This window comes from Microtus oregoni, unplaced genomic scaffold (assembly GCF_018167655.1).
Source record: "Microtus oregoni isolate MIOR12 unplaced genomic scaffold, Mior012 000004F_ref0000308, whole genome shotgun sequence".
Taxonomy (NCBI): Eukaryota; Metazoa; Chordata; class Mammalia; order Rodentia; family Cricetidae; genus Microtus; species Microtus oregoni.
The window spans coordinates 65,537,544-65,558,139 of NW_024543063.1; the positions used below are offsets into that span (position 1 = coordinate 65,537,544).

The 20,596-nt window shown below is 41.7% G+C and overlaps 1 protein-coding gene across 5 annotated transcripts in view; it reads right to left on the bottom strand.

The window, feature by feature from the left end:
• The window catches only part of Phkb (phosphorylase kinase regulatory subunit beta), a 176,979-nt gene that overhangs the window by 12,258 nt on the left and 144,125 nt on the right, over nucleotides 1-20,596 (bottom strand). For 4 of the 5 annotated variants that reach the window (XM_041649591.1, XM_041649589.1, XM_041649590.1 and 1 more), the window contains 4 exons: nucleotides 18,978-19,068; nucleotides 15,959-16,161; nucleotides 5,700-5,834; nucleotides 488-617 (listed from right to left, as the gene is read on the bottom strand). In XM_041649591.1, coding sequence (XP_041505525.1) covers nucleotides 488-617; nucleotides 5,700-5,834; nucleotides 15,959-16,161; nucleotides 18,978-19,068 — 559 coding nt within the window. Of the gene's footprint in view, nucleotides 1-487; nucleotides 618-5,699; nucleotides 5,835-15,958; nucleotides 16,162-18,977; nucleotides 19,069-20,174; nucleotides 20,266-20,596 lie in introns of all 5 variants that reach the window. The other variant, XM_041649588.1, reaches the window with a different exon arrangement.

Genomic DNA, 20,596 nt, shown 5'->3' on the forward strand with positions numbered 1-20,596 from the left:
ACTTCTTTCTTTTTTCTTTTAAATTTTATTGGGGGGGGGGTGGCTGCAAGGGCAGAGGGTGGATACACAGGGATGGGAAGTGAATGGGACCGAGGTGTTTGATGTGAAGGACACACAGAATAAATAAAAAGCAAGTCAAAAAAAAAAAAAAAGGAAGGCTGAGCAAGCCATGGGGAGCAAGGCAGTAAACAGCATTCCTCTGTTCCTCTTTCAGTTCCTGTCTTGAGCGCCTGCCCTGACTTTCCTTCATGGTGGACTAAACACTGAGATGAAATAAGCCCTTTCCCTCACAAGATGCTTTTGGTTATGGTGTTTATCATAGCAAACGATGACTTATTTTCTGGCATTTTATTCTGTCTTGAGCACTCCAGTTTGAACATTCTTAGAACAAAGAATGTTTGCAAAGAAGAAAAGTTGTCTGCAGTGCAAAGAGGAGAGAATCCCTTCCCTCGTCTTGGTCCTTTCTCCCGAATTAAGTGAACTTTACCTGTGGCAAATGCTTCCCGGCTACAACTATACCATTGGGTGTGCGTTCCAGGATCTGCCATACTCGGTCGTAGAACCCCGGGGGAGTTCTATTCAATGACCCATCGATCTGACGTCTATCCAGCCAGCATCTGCAGAACAGAGGAAAAGTTGTAATATTGAAAATCAAGTTTGTTCTCGGAGAGAGCAGGGTTCTGTGCACTAACTGAGTGAGCAAGAGTGAACACTTCAGTGGTGCATATGTGCATGTTTAGTGCAGGAGCCAAAGGAGGGGAGCGCCACAGCTTAAGGCATTAGCAGGCAAAACCATGTTCTCCAGCAAGCTATGAGCTGTTTACTACATCGTCAGATGATTTCCCAAATCAAAAATGGGCACAACCAGCTTCACAGTTATTTATACTGTTCTCACATTAATAAAAAACAAGCACCAGAAAGCCATGGGAATCATATAGATAGATCCTATAGATCCTCCCCAGAGTTGGCTCAACAAATATTTGGTAAGAAATGAACGAGCGAATGTTCAGAAAAGTATTACATAGCTACTTATTTATGCATGTATATGCTCATACAAAATGAAATGATCTTATTTTAAATCTTTTTATTAAATAAGAATGTCTATTTAAATAAGGCTGAAGACTCAGCCCAAAAAACTAGACATAAAATCTTAAATGTCAACCAGATAATCTTATACATCAAAGTTATGACCAGAATTATAATAATAAACTTAAATTCTAGAGTAGATATTAACCTAATATACCATTCAAAACTGCCAAAGGTTCAGAACCTCCTTTGTTTTTAAAGAATACACAATGACACAGTATAATTTTATAGAACCTAAAAAATTGTGTGTGTGTGTGTTTTGTGTGTCCATGTGTCCACGTGTGTCTATTTACACAAGGTCCTTAAAAAAGACAGATTGAAATAAAGAATTATCACATGCAGGATGTGTCAGGATCAACAGACTGACAATATTTCTAAGTACAAAAGTGGCTGTGTAGGACAGAGTAAACAGCTAAAGACACTTGTTTTGTGGCAGAATACCAGTGCAATCTGATAAATTTAGTAATTAGGAGAAGCCTTTTCCAGATGGCTGAAGTTTCCATCCACAGACCCAGACTTACACTGTTGCTTTCAGTGTTTTGTTAAAAGGCAACACAGTCAATGATCTAGTGGTTCCTTGATAATGTTTTCCTTTGCTAACTGAATACCCTCTGCATTTGGTTTTTAACCATATTCCTTAAATATGGTTAAAAAATGGTGACAACAACAAAAATATATTTTAGAGCTCTACGAAGTTATGCTAATACTATAAAAGGAGCATTTGTTTAGAACATAAAAAGAACAAAGAATTACTCGTAATGGAGCTGGGAAGTTCTTTTAGAAGATATTATTATTAATTATTAATCTGTATGGGCGTTTCACCTATATGTATGCTTGTGCACTATGTGCAGGGCTGGTGCCTGTGGAAGCCAGAAGAGGGCACTGGATTCCCTGACTATGGAGTCACAGGAGGTTGTGAGCTACTATGTGGGTGCTGGGAATGGAGTCAGGTCATCTGTAGGAGCAGCCAGTGCTCTTAATGGCCAAATCATTTCTCCAGCCTCCTTTAAAACTGTCATTTCATTTTGAAAAACTTTATACTTACAGAAGTCACGAAAATAATGCCAATTTCTTCTACCTCTTCACTCAAGCCCTCTTCCAGTCATATCATCACATATAATCATAGCTTAACCATTGGCACCAAGAAATCAAAAGCCATACAATAACAGGAATTTATCCGTGAGCCTTCTTGACATTCTACCAAGTTAGGCTCCAGTTCAGGATGGCCTGTGTCATTGAGTTTCCATGTCCTGGGGGCTCCTTGAATTTGTGGTAATTCTTTACTTATTTATTTGTTTTAAGCTCTCATAGTTTAGCAATATCTGCTGTCTCAGGATTTTCCTCTGATTGGGTTCTATAGTGGTTTCTTGTGAAATAATGCATTTTGGCAAGAACATCTGGAAGAGATACAGGGCCAGCCCCATATGAGGGTGTACGGAAGTGAAGCCTTATCACCAGCGATGTCATCCTCATCACTTGGGTTAAGGGAGTCATCAGGTTTGTCCCCTATATAAAATTGCTTGTTTTCCCTGTGCTATTGTACAGAAGGAAGTTGGAGAGAAATACTCAGAGGCTGTGTGAGCTCTCACTCCACGTTTCTTCTAGCAATGGCTCTGGCCTGCAGCTACTGCTGCATTTTCTCAGTGATCATTTTCTGTTCCCATCCGTCTATCTGAACTTAACTAGATTCTGCCTTAGGTGGAGTCCCTTCTCCACCATTCACTGATCTCTATCAGCTTATCTGTTTATAATCTATTACTAGTCTATGTGTATTTCTTCTACACAAATGATTAGGTACCCGTTTGGAAAAAACAAAAACAAAAACCACATCTCAGTTGGGGTCCCAAGAGCCTCTTCCAGACTCTGTAGTGTCCACCTGCACATCTCTGGGGTATATTGAGATGGCTTTTTTTTTTCTTTCTGGCATAAAGATGGTCCTGGCTTACATTTTTTTCCCTCGTATTTTTTCCTGTCTTCCTCTGAAATCAACCATTTCTCCAAAAAGGGCCAATTCTTTCATTGCAATGTTTAGAATGCAACTGCTGCAGGTTTGCTCACTACTGTGGCAGTTTCACGGCTCCTAGGGCATCTCAGTAGACAGAACTAGGAAACACATGGATGCATATGCGCATACACAGACCTATGTTCATTTCTGTATCTAGCAGCGCAAAACCATGACTTCATATTGGTTTGTCAACTCAAATCAACCTACTCCGCCCCCCCCCCCCACACTTTATAGGAATGGCCACTAACAGTGAGAAATCTCCTTTTCAGTCATAATACACTTACTCATTTATTCAATCTCAATACATGTATATATGAAATTCAGACTGCTAGTGAACAAACATTGGCGAGAAGCAAGCTTTAACAGGAGGCAGCGTTTGTGTGTGGTTTGGCTTATTCAGATTTTCGGGGTCTAGCCAAAGGAATGCTTTGACAGGGCCTCTGGCTTTGCCACCCTCCTCAGTGTGGCACTCACTGTGTGAGCGGGCTTATTTGTTGGTTTCCGCTCTACCATGAGCCCTTCCATATATGGACTGATTTTAATGCATTACTTAATTCTGGGTGCATGTAACACCCCTGCCACTTAAGAGGAGGTGCTCCATGCACAGAGGTCAGTGGGGAAAGGCTTACGCTGTGCTTACTCTGTTACGCTGTACCGGCTTCACCATTCCCATTCCTTCTTACCCTTCCCGAATAGCACTAGCTGCAGGAGTTTCTGACTTATTCTTCCTGTATTTCTTCTGCACAAATAAATGCATACATTTTTAAAACTAAGAACTGACATACTTTTGCATCTTGCTGTTTCATCTTACAATATATCTTAGAATATCATTTTTCAAAGGCACACAGTACTCTTGTGTAGCATACCATATTATGTTCCAATCATTTCTTGTGTATGGACAGTCAGGTTGTAGAAATACTAACATTTTCAGTTATAAGCAATGATCTAATCAATGATCTTATGCACACACATTTTCATGTTGTATTTACTAAAAGGACCTGAGTTGAAGCAGAGTTCTCTGATGTAAAATTCCACCAGCAGGGTTGTACCCCAGCTACACAGCAGGTCCTTCTCTTCATAGCCTTGGCAAATGCTCGGCATATGCTCTAACTTGGGCGCTGAGACAGGTAAGAAGTCTCTTGGCATTCCCCAGAAATGGCTCTAATTGTATATTAATATGAACATCTTTTAAAATAGTCAAAGGCCATTTTTTATAAAATGTACATATTGTTGATGTTCCCCTCCATTTTGGTCTGGGGTGGTTATCTCTCAGTTCTTAAGAATTCTTGGATACTAACTCTTCAGAACATGTTTGGATCTAGTTTCTTGGTTTTCTTTTGAGATTGGCTTTGCATTTAAAAAATGTTATTTAAAATCTGATAAGCTTTGCTAGTTGTTTCTCATCCTACCTTTGGGTTAAATCCTACTTAAGGTCTTTCCCACACCAAGGTTAAAGAGAAATTCACCAGTGTTGTCTTCTCTGTCCCATGCTTTACATGCCGACCTCTAGTCCACTTGGAGGTGCTTGTGCTGTCATAACAAGTATCTGATTTGATCTGTTTGCAAATAGTGATCCAGTTGTGAAAAGAATTTATTTTAAAAGTCCATTCTTGATGCAGAGACTTGTGATGGCAATGTTCCCATGTAGTGGATCCCAAATGTGTGTTTATGGAAGGCTCATCGCTGCTGTCTTTCCTGCCTAGGGTCATCTGTTTACCACGCTGTTTTACTCACAGAAGCTATGCCCCCGGTTAAAACCATCTGAGAAAGCTTTTCTTTTATGTTTTCCAGTTCTCTCGCTAGCTTTTCCACATGGAGCTCAGGAAACGGCTCTTGGGACATCACTATGATGCCATTACATTTACAACCAACATCTTATAATGTCAACTGTCCTATGACAAGGAGACTCACTTGTTTGTTCAAATCTATTGTTAGAGAAGACAGCGAGGCACATATCTATAATCTATCTATCTATCTATATACATATATATAATTAATATAATTACACTACTGTTCGTTCTGGAATTAAACATATTAAATTCAAGGCAATCCACAAACACTTGTTTTTTTTGTTTTTCTTCTAAGAGAACTATATGGAAGGATTTATGTCTGATGCTTATAGTCTACTTAGGGAGACAGGGTCAGGCAGCACATCTCCATAAAGCTACTAAACCCAAATTCTGCCAAAGTGTTGGGAGGAGATGCCAAATACTATAAAATTCCATACAAAAATTTAATCAAAGTTGTATAAAGTGTTATATAGTGCACTGATAATAAAAAAAATAGGAGAGTGTTATAAACTATACCTAGAAAAAATATAAAATGCGAATCAACACAGAATCATAAATCCAGACATTTCGATTCCTCCGTGTCCATGCTGTCTGTGCCTCCTTCTGTTTTGGCCAGTCTGGTACTCATGGTACTCATCAGAAAGCCCACACAATCATTTTGTCTCAGCATCATAAGTGCTGGGATCATAGGTATATGCCACCCTGCCTAGCATCTTAAATTTCTTATTGATGCCATACTAATTTCTCATCCATATCAGCTAAAAAATCAGATGTTTCTGTGTCTTTTCGTGTCTACAGGAAACAAAAGCCTCTATTACCTTCCACTCTGCTGAGGCTGGAGAATGTCTAGGAGCAGCTGTTTAACCTCACTGGGCGAGAGCTGATACAAGTCCACGGCCGGCTCATCTCCACCACGGATCTGTAGTTCATACTCCATGGCATGGATGATCCACCTGAAGCAAGAACAGAGAACTCTTCAAATGCAATCACCTGGAGCTGCTTCCGGCAACACCCTTCACAGCACTGACGCATCCATAGCGGAATGAGGAAAAGGCCATTTCCATTTCCTGGATCACTGATATTTCTTTCATCCAGACTGTGACCTGATCAGAATCTTAAGGATGCTTTTAAATATGCAATTAGTTGTAAGACACAGGAAAAGCTAAGTACTTAGATTCCTTCCAGGTCAGACTCACTATTGCCCTGTAATAGTGTCTGTAGCTGTTGCAGGAAACAAGCTGCAACCAAACAGCCCGCAGACGATTCCTCTTAAGATAGGGCTGAGATGCGCTATCACATAAAAGTCTCTTCCTGGGAATGACAAGAATAATGATGATTTCTAAAAATACAAATTTCTTTTTTAACCTCGTAAGTCACTGCCTGTGTTTGGAATACAAGGGGCAGTGAGTTGCAACTTAACTGCAGCAGTGTGTTACAGAAAAAGCACTGCCCCAGGCAGAGTACTGTCTTTCTCTGTCTGTATCCCCTTGAAGAAAAACCCACCAGGCTACTATGGGCACAGAGGTGAAAACTTAAGGCCGATATAGTCAAAAGATACAGTCTTTCTGCCAAAGCTGGTTTGTAAAACAACAGTGGCACTTCTTCGTGGGAAGAGTTTAATGTCTCAGTGCAAAGGATGGGAGAAAAACCTTAAACCACTCCAGGTGAGCAAGAGGTGCAGGCGACAAGGTTTAGGTCCCTGTGTGCTGGGCCAAGCCACAGGCCACAGACCAAGAGTCTCGGGTCTGTGACTTCCAGTCTCTGTGGTCTCAGATGAAGACAATTCTCACTTCTCCTCTCTCCTATTGCTGTTCTTTCTGGATACCAGAAATTTGAGTACACACCATAAAATCCTTGGCTTGAGAGAAACAAATTGCTCACTTGGATCTGACTCCCACCCCATCACCACATGCATAAACACACACACACACACACACACACACACACACACACACACACACACACCTGATGCACTCCATACGACTGAGAACTGGTAGAAACTTTAAGAGGAGGGTCCTGGAGTGGGTTTTCTGGTCATGGGATCATGTCCAAGATGGGACCTTCCCCTTTCTGCTTAGTGTCTCTTGAGTGCCAAGATTCACTCTGCCAAGTGATGCTGCTGTGTTGTGCTGCTTGCCTCAGGCCCAACAGCAATGGAGACAGCTGACTATGGACAAAAACCTTCAACACTGTGAGCCAAAACAAGTTTTGTCTTTGTAAAGTGATTCAAATATTTTGTTTCAGTAAGGGAAAACCCAGAACACAAGGACAGGATGTTAACAATGCACTAAAAATCATTACAGGGTTTGATTTTGTCCACCCCAACTGCCTCCAGACTTCCACAACACATTCTCATCCCCACTCATGTCCAGCTTTTTCCAGGTGACCTAGTGAGTCCAGTTAGTGCCGTCTGTTGCAGTGTGGACTGATAACATGGTTTGGTGGCTTGATCTTGTTCAGCACAGCTACACTGAAATCACGAGTACAGTGGCCATGTCACATCCAGAGTTAGCATTTCATAGCGGCTTCTCCATCCTCCAGCTCTTTCTTCCTTCCCCCTCTTCCTTGATGTTCCCTAAGCCTTGGTGTATTTCTTTAAATCAGCTGAAAAGTGAACGAAGAAGTTTCTCTATCTGGCAAAAAGTAGAATTTCTTGACTTGTTCACCACCTGTATTAGAGACTATATTTGCCAAAATGGTATACAAACATAACAGTCACAAGAACACAGTCATTTTGGATGCTTTGATGTTAAAATTTCTTATAAAATTGTTACAAACATTTTAATTAAAAAAATTCTCAACAGACTGAACCTTTTCTTTTTTATAGTCTACATAAGTTTAACTTAAAGTTACTTATAATTCTACTTTATTTTCCTTTCATTTTAATGCTAAATTTTATATTTGTAGTAGCTTAGAGTAATGGCCCATTATTGAGCCATGCAATGGAAAACCTGTACTCTGGTCTCTTAGAAAGCCAATGGGATAAAAAAGAACCACGGAGTGAAAGGCACTCTTCTAGACTACATGGCTGCAGATATGTACTAAAAATGCCATGTGTGGCCTTGTTTTAAAGAGGAGGCAGAAAGTCCTTTGGGGGCTAGAAATTGGATGTTTGGTGATGTTAATTTTGGGTCTGATAACAGCACTGTGGTTAAGAAATCATGCTAGTTGAGCAGTGGTATACATAGTACTTTTGGTGCTTAGCAAGTAGAGGCAGGAGGACCCTGACTTTGAGGCAAGTCTGGGCTATATGGTAGGACCATGAATCAAACCAAAACAAAAACCAAACCACCAACAAAATGAACAACAGAAACAGAATGTATGTATGTATGTATGTATGTTTGAGACAGACTTTGAAGTTGGCCTATGTAGACCAAGCTGGCATTGAACTTGTGATAATCTTACTCTCTCATGTATTTGGATTACGAGTGTGAGCCACCATGTCTGGCTACAAACCCCTTTCAAAAAGACTACACCTTCTCTCTTAGATACTCAGGAATGAATGTCAAAACACTCAATGGCAGATGTGATGATTGCCACACTCACATGTGTAAGAGGCACACTAGATTTTATTCAGGTGCAAAGAAAAATGGAATTCTGAAGTTCTGAGGAAAACGGATATTACTGGGAAATATACCAAGTGAAGTAGTCCCAGGCCCAGAAAGACAAACGCAACATGACTGCTCTCATTTGTAGAGCCTACCTTTGACCTCTAGTACGTTTAACTTGTAGTGTCTTTAGAGGTCAGGAAGCTAAGAAAGGGTCAATAGAGAGGGCGGCTTAGGGGACGGGGACATAGAAAAATATACAGAATATGGAAGTAGTTAGGGGATGGAGAGGCTTAAGCAAGGATAGGATATGGAAATTGGAGAGAGGAAAAGCTGAAGGGAAAGATTAACCAAAACTAAGCATGTTAGAAATGTCTTTATGTGAACCTATTATTTTAGAGTAAGCTGATTAAAAAACATAGTTTAAAAAATTTGAACAGAAGCACCCTGTATGAATGGGTACCACTCTTCCCAGAGGCCACAAGTTACTACCCCAGTGTCAGATGTGGTTTTCCTCCTTACAAGTTGGGGGTTGGAATGTCCCAGAAGCTTCCAAAATAGAATAGGCAATTGTCACTGCTCCTGGTTGCCCATTGAGCTAGATGGTAGGACCCAATTGTTGAAGACGCCACACACTTCAGCTGCAGGACACAGAGAAATCATGCTGGGACTGAGCTGCAAGTCTCCGCTCTGCTGACTGGCTTTCATGATACCTGAAGTACTATGGAGGCTCCAGGGGAAGAAAGGGCATCAGCAATTCCACACAGCTGTGGACTCTGTGGCTACAACACCAACCTGCCAGGCAAGATGTGTCCACTGGTGCACTGTGGCCTGGCTACTGTGGGAATGGGTGGCAAAGCACTTTTGTAAGGCACGTGAGGCCTGCCTCACTGGAGGAAGGCCATACCTGCTACTTTAAACCTGGTCAAGAGCTATGGGAGTTTGGATGTAATGGCCCCCAGTGCTCATAGGGAGTGGCATTGTTAGAGGAAGTTTGTCTCAGTTCACTTCTTGTAGATCAAGATATGGAACTCTCAGCTATCTCTCCAGCACTATGTCTGCCTGTGTGCTGCTATGCTTCCTGCCAAGTTTAGGCAGTGACGGTAACCATGGAAAATAGAAAGCTGGTGAAGAGATAATTCAATGAGGGGGCGTGTTCTAGCTCCAACAAATAGTAGAACTTGATAGCTTTGGCCACATGGTTCTGGCTTTTAGGACAGAAGAGAGGGGCTGTGTAATATTCCTCCATGATTAAGGAAAGCTGCTGAGGCCAGGCATGCATCAAGGGTGTCCTGGAATGGAGGCCAAGAGAGGCCATTGCACGAAGCTGAGGAGGTAAAGTCTGGGTTGCCTGGTAGACCCCAAGATACTGGAGACACCAGTCTTGGGATACCTGCCAAGGAAAGCTGCTAACAGGGAGTGGAACCAGTCCAAGAGAGAGCAGTGTGTTGCAGTTAACAAAGCTGAAAGGAGTTGGAGCTCTGAAGAGTTTTTGACAACAGACATGGAGATGTAGAGTTTGGAGTTTGCCAAGATGGTCTTGCTTTGGTCCAGTAATTCCTCACTGTGCTACCTTCCCTACATTTTGGAATGGTAATGTATATCCTGTGGCATTATATGTCAGAAGTTGATGTGGGATTCTGTATGACTGAATATGTTTTATTACCATTGGTTGAAGCTGTTGGCCAATGGCTTAGCAAAGCAAAGCCAGGCGGGAAATCTGAGCAGAAAAATAGTGAAAGAGAAGATGGAGTCAAAGAGACACCACATAGCTGCTGAAGGAGAAGGACTCAGAACCTTTCCGGTAAGCCACAGTCTTGTGGGAATACTCAGATTAATAGAAATGGGTTAATTTAAGATGAAAGAGTTACCTAGAAATATGCCTGAGTAATTGGCTGAACAGTGTTGTAATTAATATAGTTTCTGTGCGATTATTCAGGTCTGGGTGGCCAGGAAACAAAAATGCACTCTCCTTTTACAGAAAGTATGTGATCTATTTTTTTTATTTTGATTTCATAGGGCATTACAGGAGGGGTGGGTGGGGGAAAGAATGTATGGGGGAGTGTGTGCGCAAATGACCCAAATCCATTATTCAAATGTATAAAACTGTCAAAGAATTAAAATAAATAAGTTTTTAAAACACAGCTCCAGTTAAAGAATGAAAACTAAAACAATAACAAAACCCATCACTTACCAACTGTGCCCTACTGTTGAGTTACTTTTCAAATGGGGATATTATTATTTCTCATCTAACTTACTACACTGCAGAATAAATAAGGCATTTATATTTTAAAAGGCCCTTTGAAAGTCTAAAGAATCATAAAAATGTTAGTAAAGACTAATTTTTATATCAATTTTTAGAACGACTAAAATAAAAACAGGAAACAACATTGCACATAAAGTACTAAGGACAGTGTCAGAGACTCAGAGAAAGCAAATTACCCAGTGTGACACCGTGAAGATCAGAAGGTTGTGACCCAGTACCACTGTAACAATCACATGCCAATGGGAAAGTAACAATAAAGGGGCTTACTTAAAGGAGAAGATCAAGAGACATTTTATCCAGGACTACTAATAGTTTAAAAGTCCACAGGAGTCTCTACTTCTTGTCTTCATTCCCATTGCCAAGGTCACAAAGGATGTGGCAATTCCAGCAATAAAAGCATTTAATTCCCAAAGTGGGGGAAAGAAAAACAGAAAAACGCGGGAGGTCAGGAGAATGATGCTTATCCTTGGACCACTGCCTGAAGAACCAGAGACACATTCAATTTGCCAATAAGCAAATGAGAAAGTGACAGGCACACACGACTGACGCATCAGGCTTCAGACGTTTCACGGTTGGCTGGAGGATCAGAACGTCCTCCCTAAGGACAGCTGGAGGAGTTCTCCACAACTGTCCAGACAACAGGCTTGCCTCTGAACACACTCCTGTGGTGAGTGAACTTTATGTGTCAGCATGCTATTTAATTAGCACGCCCTCCTCAAGGCGCGGCAGTGAAAAAAGCACAGGTAACTGACACCGCTCAATACACTCAGCTGACGTCTTCTGAAAACACAAGCCAGAAATAATAGTCCTGGTCCTGGGCAAGAAACCATGTTAGCAATTGTTTGCATATTATTTCAAGAGAATAAGGACTGATATTTGTGCTTAAACAGCACAGTAAATGACTGTCCACACTGTCAGTCTCCTAAACCATGCTATTTGCTACGCTGCAACACTACCCCTTTAAATCCCTGCCTTGAAGCCCTGGTCCCAGTGGAAGCACACCTGGAGCCAGGGCCTTTGGAGGTAATAGGGTTAGTTGAGTTCGCAGGAACATTAGTGAGAGAGTATCTGGCCACTGGGAGACTCTTCACCAGAGCCAGATCAACTGATGCCAGGACCCTGAACTTCCAGAAACAGTGAGAAAATTAAATCTGACTACTTAAGTCACTTTACCTGTGAGATTTTTACTATGGCAGCCCAAGATGTCTCAGATTCCAGGGAACAGGAAGTGGCGAAGATACAAGGGAGGACTTTCGGCCTGATTCACACTAAGGTAGAGAGTGTAACCGTTTGATGAAGCAACTGAGCTTCTGGTCACAAAACTGGAGTGCCCCGCCCCGTGACGCACTCCCTTGGTCCCAAACCTAATCATCAGAACAGGGTGGGCCAGTTGTCACCTCACTTCCTCACCTCCCATCAAAGGTTCTTCAACTCAAAGGTACCAAAATGATGCTAATAAACTTGGGTTTGCAAGCAGCAACTCTCTTCCATTGCCCCAGCAATGCTAAAGTCTGAATCTTTGACACTGGCGGCCTTCTCTGAGCACCAAATACGTGATCTACAGTGGCCTCCTTGGACATCAGACAGGACTCACCTGGGTCACAGTTGCTTACAGAATGCCAAGGCAACACAAAAGGCGAGCTGAGAAAGGCCTGATAGCACACATCCCCAGGGTTTCTCCTAGTAAAGCCTGACTGACAGGCCTACAGTAGAAAGCAGTTGATTGCAGGTCTTTACAGTAATGGCCTGTCAGGAACTTGATCTATTTTAACATGAAGGCTGGCACACAAATCAATAATGAGACAGCAAATCAAATCATTATAAGGCTAGGATAGCATCCCTGTGAGCAGGCTGATTCTCTTCACAGCAAAGCTGAAGATGCCTCACCAGCAGGATTAGCAGTGGAGAGGGGGAAAACACTGGGCAACGTGTGATGCGGATCAAGAAACCTTGGAAAAGACGCAGGAAGGTTAAAGCACAGATAGAAGTGTGGGCAGCCCGTGGGAACTGAGGATAAGAAGTAACAGGATTAAAGCACACGCCTAGTGGATGCTGGCATTTCAAGAATATTAACATTAGAAGAAAATAACTGAAAATTTCAGACAAGAATACCCATCTGAGATGCTACCATCATCTAAATAATCAAGAAATTACTTTCTTTATGTTATGATTTCAGTCACAATAAGGCTGATACTTCTGGGTTCTAGGGCAACGCATGTGCAGACAAGCCCTCAGGCAGAAGTGCCTAAGGGCCCCCACGTGACTCATGTGTGGTGTGGTTGCATCATCCATGTTATGACTCAGCTAAGCCCTTGCACACGTGCATGAGTCCCGTCATCTGCATATGATGTAGTCAAGTCAACCCTCTGTGCGCACACGCTAGGCAGCTTTTAAAAGCTGGATGGGCTCGCTCTCTCTCTCTCTCTCTCTCTCTCTCTCTCTCTCTCTCTGCACATCGACTTCCCCAGGCCTGTGCACACCCCCTCTAATAAACCCCTATGCGGGCTTGTTGCGTGTTCCATGTTTCCTTCTCACTAGCGCCAGGTAATTTCACTTTAAATCTTCTATTTAAAAAAAAAAATTCTACAATTAATGAATAGCTTAGAAGCAGCTACAGGTTCAACAATTTACAAAGAATTTGGCCTTCAAAAACTGTGTGAATCATTTATTCACCAATTTTAAGCCAATCAAAACTGTTCCAGGACCTAATTTATAACAAAACGTATGTTTGTGCCAGCAGGCAACCGTTAAAGGTGTGTACAGGGGAGGGCGGTCACCTAAAGGAGTAGAGATCTTAGTAAAAACTTACTGAGTATGAGGTAAATAAAAAGAGACAAACATGTAAACTGAAGTCCCAGAAGGAAAAGCCACCACTGCGAAGACTCTAGCAGATTAATGTGTAAACTGGAGGCCCAGAGAGGAAAATGTCACCTGGGTGAAGACTCCTGCCAGCTGACAGATCAGAACTCCCTGGTACACACCAGGAAACTGTTGCAAATAGTGACCTTGAAAATATGGCCAGATAAATCATTTCAAGCTCTTCTTATAGTTTGATTAAGACAATATAGATCTAGATTTAGACAATATAGATAGTAGAAAGATTTGTATTTTACAGTTTTGTTTTGTTTAAGTGTGGTTAACATGACAAAAGGCTACTTTGCCAGAGGTAATTTCCCGTATCAGAAGGGAAAAGCTTATTCTAAGAACTCCAACCTTTAAGACAGCCTTACTCTATCTCTTGAAGCAGAGCGGGGACTTAGAATTAGTTTCAATTCATCTGCATTTCTTGTCTCATAAGTAAAGGAGTAAAATCTCAATTTTTTATGTTTCATTATAACCTTAGACATTTTCAAGGTATAGCTTCATGATGGTATGAAATCAACCTGAGGTTCATGGCAACCACACTTCAAATCTTTATCTGGACCAGCGGTGTGCAATATCATACTTCTTCATGACTCTGGGTAGCAGGAGTAAGCTACAGGTCCTAGTTACTGGTCTAATCATAGACAAAGAATTGATTACTTATGGTATACTCACGGTGTTGCAGAGAGTAAGGATAAGTAGCTATTACCACAAGAGTGTCTACACTTTGGTAGCTGTCTGAAATAAAAACTAAGAAGTTGGAAAGCAATAAATGATACAAAGGAAAATATAATAAAGGCCCTTGCCACCAAACTTGAAAGCCTCAGCTTAGTCCCTGAGACCTACATGGTGGAATGGGGAAACCATCTCTGTCTCTCTTGCTCTCTCTCAAACACATAAATATAAAGGTAAAGATTGCTTATTTCAAGAAGAAATTGATATGAGAAACTGCAAAGATTATTTTTTTTAATCAACAATCCAGGGTCAAGCAGAGCAGAAACAGTGTCCTTATTCATAGTTACATACCCATGCATTCGTACTCAACAAATAGGGAATGTATATTCTTTCCAACATTTGTTATTCTATATGTTTGGATATGATTGATCTGACTGTTTTGGTAAGGGTGTATTTATATGCCACTTATAATACACTTTATGGGTTGCCACAGTTTTTGAAGCATTTCCTTCTTCCATAGAGCAGTGAGGATGATGTGGAGGAAGGTTGGGCAGGCCCAGCACCTTCCCAGGGCTACAAAGCTGTAAAGGAGTAGGACCACAGAGGTTGTCACCCTACTTACACTTCCCCAAAAGACTCTTGGTTAGGAACGAAAGTCAGAGAGCTTGAGCCTACTCTTGCTCTTTCAAGGTTATTGACCAGAGGTCTGACTTAAGGTGTGGCTACAAACAAGATATCTTGACCTAGGGTGTGGTTACTTGGTGGTTTTGGTGTTGAGAAGGCCCACAGAGGTAGATCCATCCCACCCTGACCAAAGGTCAAAGAATTCAAGCCTATTCACCTTCTTCAAGGACTTGATAGGAGGTTTGACCCAGGGAGTGACTACCTAGAGGATACTTGGTCTAACTTGTAGTTGCAGCTCGTCTTGCCTTAACTACAGAATGCTTAACTCAGGACACAATGGCTTTATGTGTCAAATACTGAAGCAGGTAATTGCTCTGTTTGTTCTTTGTATCATGTTAAAACAGTCTTTTGCCTTCTTTCCCCCTTTTTGGACTGGGGTATATAAGCATATGGAGAATAAATGCAGGTATATTCAGTATTCACTGGATTGTCCTCCTGGCTCTGTCCTATGCCTCTGTATTTCTTTCATATCTCTATTCCTCCTACCGAATTTTCTAATCCACATGCCCCTCTCCTGGAACAGGCAAACCCCATTGGGGCTAGACCCCGTCAGTTAGGGACATTTGAAACCACTAGTACCTTACTTTTAATTTTTTATCTAAGTTTACAATAGCAGCAATCCAACACTAGAGTTCAGTAGAAAACACATGCAGAGTATCCTTAAAATGCCAATTTCTTATTGGATCATGTCTTCTGACATGGTTTTGCTGAAAAAAAAAAACATTTTCCTATCATGGCTCATCCATTTTATTTTTAAGAATTTTCACAAGTATTTGCCTATTTATTTATTTATTTATTTTTATGTGATATAACTTGAAATCCTTGGCATTTGATTCCATTGCTATTTTACTTGGAAAGTACATACAGGTGTGGATTCTTTGAGGCCCCTGGAATTCGTTCTTTAAACCACCAGATGCTACTTCCACAGGATGGAAGAAAGAGGCACTGCCCTAAGAATCCACAGACACTGGCTTTACATGTGAAGTCCGGATCTGCTGGAGGACCACTTGAGTTAAGTCTCTATGCAAATCAAAGCACTCACCCAATTCGTATTTTCAGCATGCCACTGAACAGCTCGGGGCTATTCGAGATGATCCAGCCGATATGGATGACCAGTTCTTGCTGAATGACTGCCTCCCTTTCATCATGGGTATTACATTTATAATAGATAATGTTCTTAATCACTCTTGGAGACAGTGGATTAGAGATGACCTCCTCTTCATGTCCAAAGGCGCCCAAAGTTACCTGTAATTGCCAGATTGTACTGTTAAAAAAATTCCTAGCTACAAAAGAAAAAAAAAAGAAAAAAAGAAAGAAAAGAAAAAAGAAAAAGAAAAAATTCAAGGTTCAGGATGACTGGCAGGCTGAAATTGCTCTATGCAAGCTAGGGAGTTAGGAAGGATAACTGTTTCTAATATTTATTAAAATGGCTTTCAAAGCATGACTCCCACTGGGGTGCACGATGGTTCAGGTCTGGTCTAAAATGTAAGTGCAGATGAGGGTCTCAGGGGAGTGAAGGTTGAGCAGATATAAATAACTATTAATTTGGGGTTGGGGCAATGTTAGTGCTAGAAAAGTCCCTAGAGCAGCCAGAATACACATATAGTGTATTTGGGAGATCTATTTTTACCGTTCTCAAGTAGAACCTTCTGCTCTATAACAACATTTCAACCTTTCCAAAGTCAGGAGGAAGGCCATGTAGTCTTGGGTAGCCCTCACTTACCCTGGTATAACGGTAGGTATATGTGGAGGGTTATGATCCATGGTACTAGATGCTCACCTATGAAATGAATGGATTGGCTGCCCACAAGCCTGCCAAAGAAAAAAGCTCAGAGGGAAATGACAAAGCTCAAAGCAGAAAGTGCTGATAGAGCTGGCAAGAGAATGCTCGCATCTCCCCTTTCCTTGGCCAGCTGCTTCTCAGAGGGCCTGCAGCGCTGGCTTCTTCCTCATCACTACTCCTCATCTCTTTCATGTACAGCTCCTAAGTGTATGAGGTAGGGAAAGCAACAGCACCTCCAAGACACATGATTTTAGAGATGAGGGATAAGGAGCAGAACATGGTCTTTTGCTCCAATGTTGTTGTGGAATAAAGTAAGAACTAGCTTGGTATAGTGGCAAACATCTAAAAATCTATTCTCTTGGGAGCTGAGGCAGGGTGATAAAGAGTCTGGGACCAGCCTGAGCTTTAGATAATACATACATATACACATATATATTTAAACCAACCAACCTCTAAGAACTACTGATTTAGCAAATACTAATGATACCAACTAGTAAATATGAGTATGATTATATGGATTAAATGTCACCATGTAAAGAAAACAGAGGTACATTATTGGCGCCTAGATATAATGAGACCAAACTACTTTTATCCAAGAGAGCTTGAGATAATTTACAAGTCTCTTGAGGAAACCACACTACTTCAGGCAGAAACAGATCTTTGTACACTTTGCTCTATTCCCATGTCTCTGTTTGTGGAGGATGAGAATCAGTCCATAAAGAAACTGCCTGCCTCTGGTCATTAGGCAGAGCTGTTGGCATCTGGCCTCACTCTTGCAGTAAGAGAATATTTCCCGGGGAGATGGTGTTGGTCTGGTAGTCCAGCCATAGCTGGAGCGCAGGCTCTGAGGCTTCTGAATGTGGGAGCAGGGTATTGAGGGGAGGCTGCAGCATCTTATAGACATTGTTCAGAATGGATACAACAAACCTACCCTTCTAGTGTCAGGTCAGTGACCTCCAAAAGTTCTAAGACCTATCAGCACAGGCGTGAGAATAAGCTGTACTTCAGTGCTATGGGCCTTAAACCAGGGGAGACATGTTTCTCAAACCCTGGCTAACTTTCTTCCACATATGCAATGATGTGGGACAAGGGCACAGATTCTGGCTACAGATAAAGACTCTAGAAATAAAAAGGTACTGGGTAAACGACTTCCTGTTCCTTGGTTTACCAAATCACTGACAGTGGTTTAAAGTTTACCTCCTAATGGAGAAAACTATATGGAAAGTAACTTTTGCTCAGCAATTTCTTATTAGAGTAATTATTCTTCATTGCTGAACAACATCATACGAGAAGGTAAATAACATTATCCCAACATCCCTAAAGCTGGGTTCTGAATGAAATTATTTCAGTTTTAATTAAGAGTCCTGAAATATGAGTAATTAGTTGGTGTTATTAAGGAAGGTTAAAGAACTCCATTATTAAAGCTCACTATATCCCTAGATTAGCTGTCAGGAACACACAATAAACACATACATCTCCAAAGGAGAGACAAAGTAAACAGAGCTTCACTCTAATCAAATAACAACCAGCCAGATGATTAGAGATTACAGAAGATGAGCAGCAGCACCAAACTCCACATGTGCAGCTCAAGCCAGCCCATTCACCATCAAGCATTGAATAGGAAAGAGACATGGGGCTGGAGAGGGAGGAGAGGGGAAGGAGGGGGACAGAGAGGAGAAAGAGAGAGCGTGTGCAACTATAGATGGGCCTGTGAGCAGAAGTGAAGAGCTGACCCTGGTTGGTGGAAAGGAGCGAGGCCACAGGAGATGGCCTGGAGCGTGAAGGGTGTGGGAGCAGCACAGGCATGTAGACTCTGGCTCCTCTTCAATTTGAATGAATCCGTAAGGAGTGGGAAGGGAGCGGTCAGGTGGAGTAGAAGGAAAACGTATCTTTGCTATGCACCTAGCTTCTGCTCTGAGCATCATAACCTGGCTGAGTGCCCCCCTCTAGGTACATTATTCTGCTCTGAGCATCACGACTCTGGCCGAGTGCCCCTCTAGGGACATTATTCTGTTTTCTACAATGGAAACTGCACTGAACTTAAGTAAACATGGGGGCTGAAAATGAAAGTCCCAAGGTGCAGGGCGAAAATGAGATGGCCCACTAAATGTTCTGCTACTTTCAGACTGTGTGCATCTTTCCTGCTTGAGAAGAGACTTTTGAAGGAACCCCAAGCCACTGGTAACCTCTTTGTGAGCCGTCTATGCCATCAAGGTGTCCAGACTAAGTGTCCTAAGCAGAAACTGCTGTGACTGTGATGTGGAAAACAGATACTTACCTGCTTGCCCTGCACTAAAACATTAGTAATGGATGGGGCCAGGCTGTCCACTACTTTACTTAAAAGACTTGCTGCACGGCGTACAACCGACCTGAGGGCAAAGAAGAAAGCAGGCCAGATCTTCACAAATAGAAAAGATGATGAGTGAATGGTGCCCTTGATCTGAGGAAACTTAAGACATAAACAGCTGGGCCTCACATGACAGAGAAGAAACAATAAACTGTCATTAGACCTGACTCCTCAAAGACAGTCTCACCCTCACCTCAGCCACCAAGCAGTGGTAAAGTGCATCACTGGTGCCAAGATCAATGTCAAAATAATAAGAGAAAGAAAAAGACCAAGAGGCCCTAACTATTCTTTTAACTGGGGCAGGAGAGGGAGGAATTGAGAATATTCTGCTCGACAGCAACAGATGCATGAAAGCATCTCTGGTGCTTGTGACTGACTCCTATGCCAATTATACTACAGGTCTCTCTACAATATGACTGTAAATCATGTGTATATGTGTGTGACTATGGGTACATGTGTGCACGAGAATGCAGGTGCCTGCAGAGACTGACAGCCTGGAACCCATGGAGCCAGTTACCAGTGGTCCTTAGCTGCCAGATGTCGGGAACCAAGCCTGAATCCTCTGGAAGAGCAGTATGCGCTCTTAACTACTGGGCCATCTCTTCCTAGCCTTGAATTATGTTTCTTTTGATACCTGGATAATCAGATGCCTGGATTAGTGAATTTCAGAAGTGAATTACCCTCACTTTCTTTCTCCATAAAGACAGAATGTTGGGGGATAGAATTCACACTTCTATTTATACATTCCTGAAAAAGTCTTAGAATATAGAGAGAACAGATTTACAGCCCCCAAATTACACCACATGCAATATATAAGACATTCCCCTCAAAAGTAAAATTTAGGTGAACATTTAGAGAAAGTAAAATCAAAACCAATTTTTAAAAAATATTTTAGGATCTCCACAGAAATTGGCCTATAACAAGCATTTATATTTCTTAATTACAACATGAATGGACTAGTAGAAAATCAAGCCAATAGCTGACTGAGTTAGTGAGACACATACTCCCATTTCTAGAGAAACACTTTTACCGAATACTTGAACACCAAAAGACGCATATAACCCTCGGAATGCAGATAAACCCACACATATCAAGCAACTCAAGTTTCCCAAATCCTGAGCATGTTACCTGTTTCCCATGCACCAGAAAGGTGGTAATGTGAGGGGCTATAGAGGAGGAAAATTTCTGGGTAAATGCAGCCCCGTATCGCACAGCCAGCCTGGGGGCAGTGGAAAGCCATAAAAGGGAGAATAGAATAAATAAAGCTTCCAGGACTCTAGTGCTTAAATATAACAGTCAGCATTTCCAAATGTTTGCTACTTAGTGCTTTATCAAGACATAAGTATAATGCAGAAGCAGGAACTGGCTTTGCTTAGCGCAAGCAATACTCTATGTACCATGAAACACACTGTATGAACACATCTACTGACGGCATGTCTCACTGGACCAACAGCTTACGGTAGAAATTTGAAATATCTAAACCGGATGCTTATTTCTTTAGCAGGAAGAGTGTATTCACCATAAAGCAGAGCTGTAGTACCACTTACAAA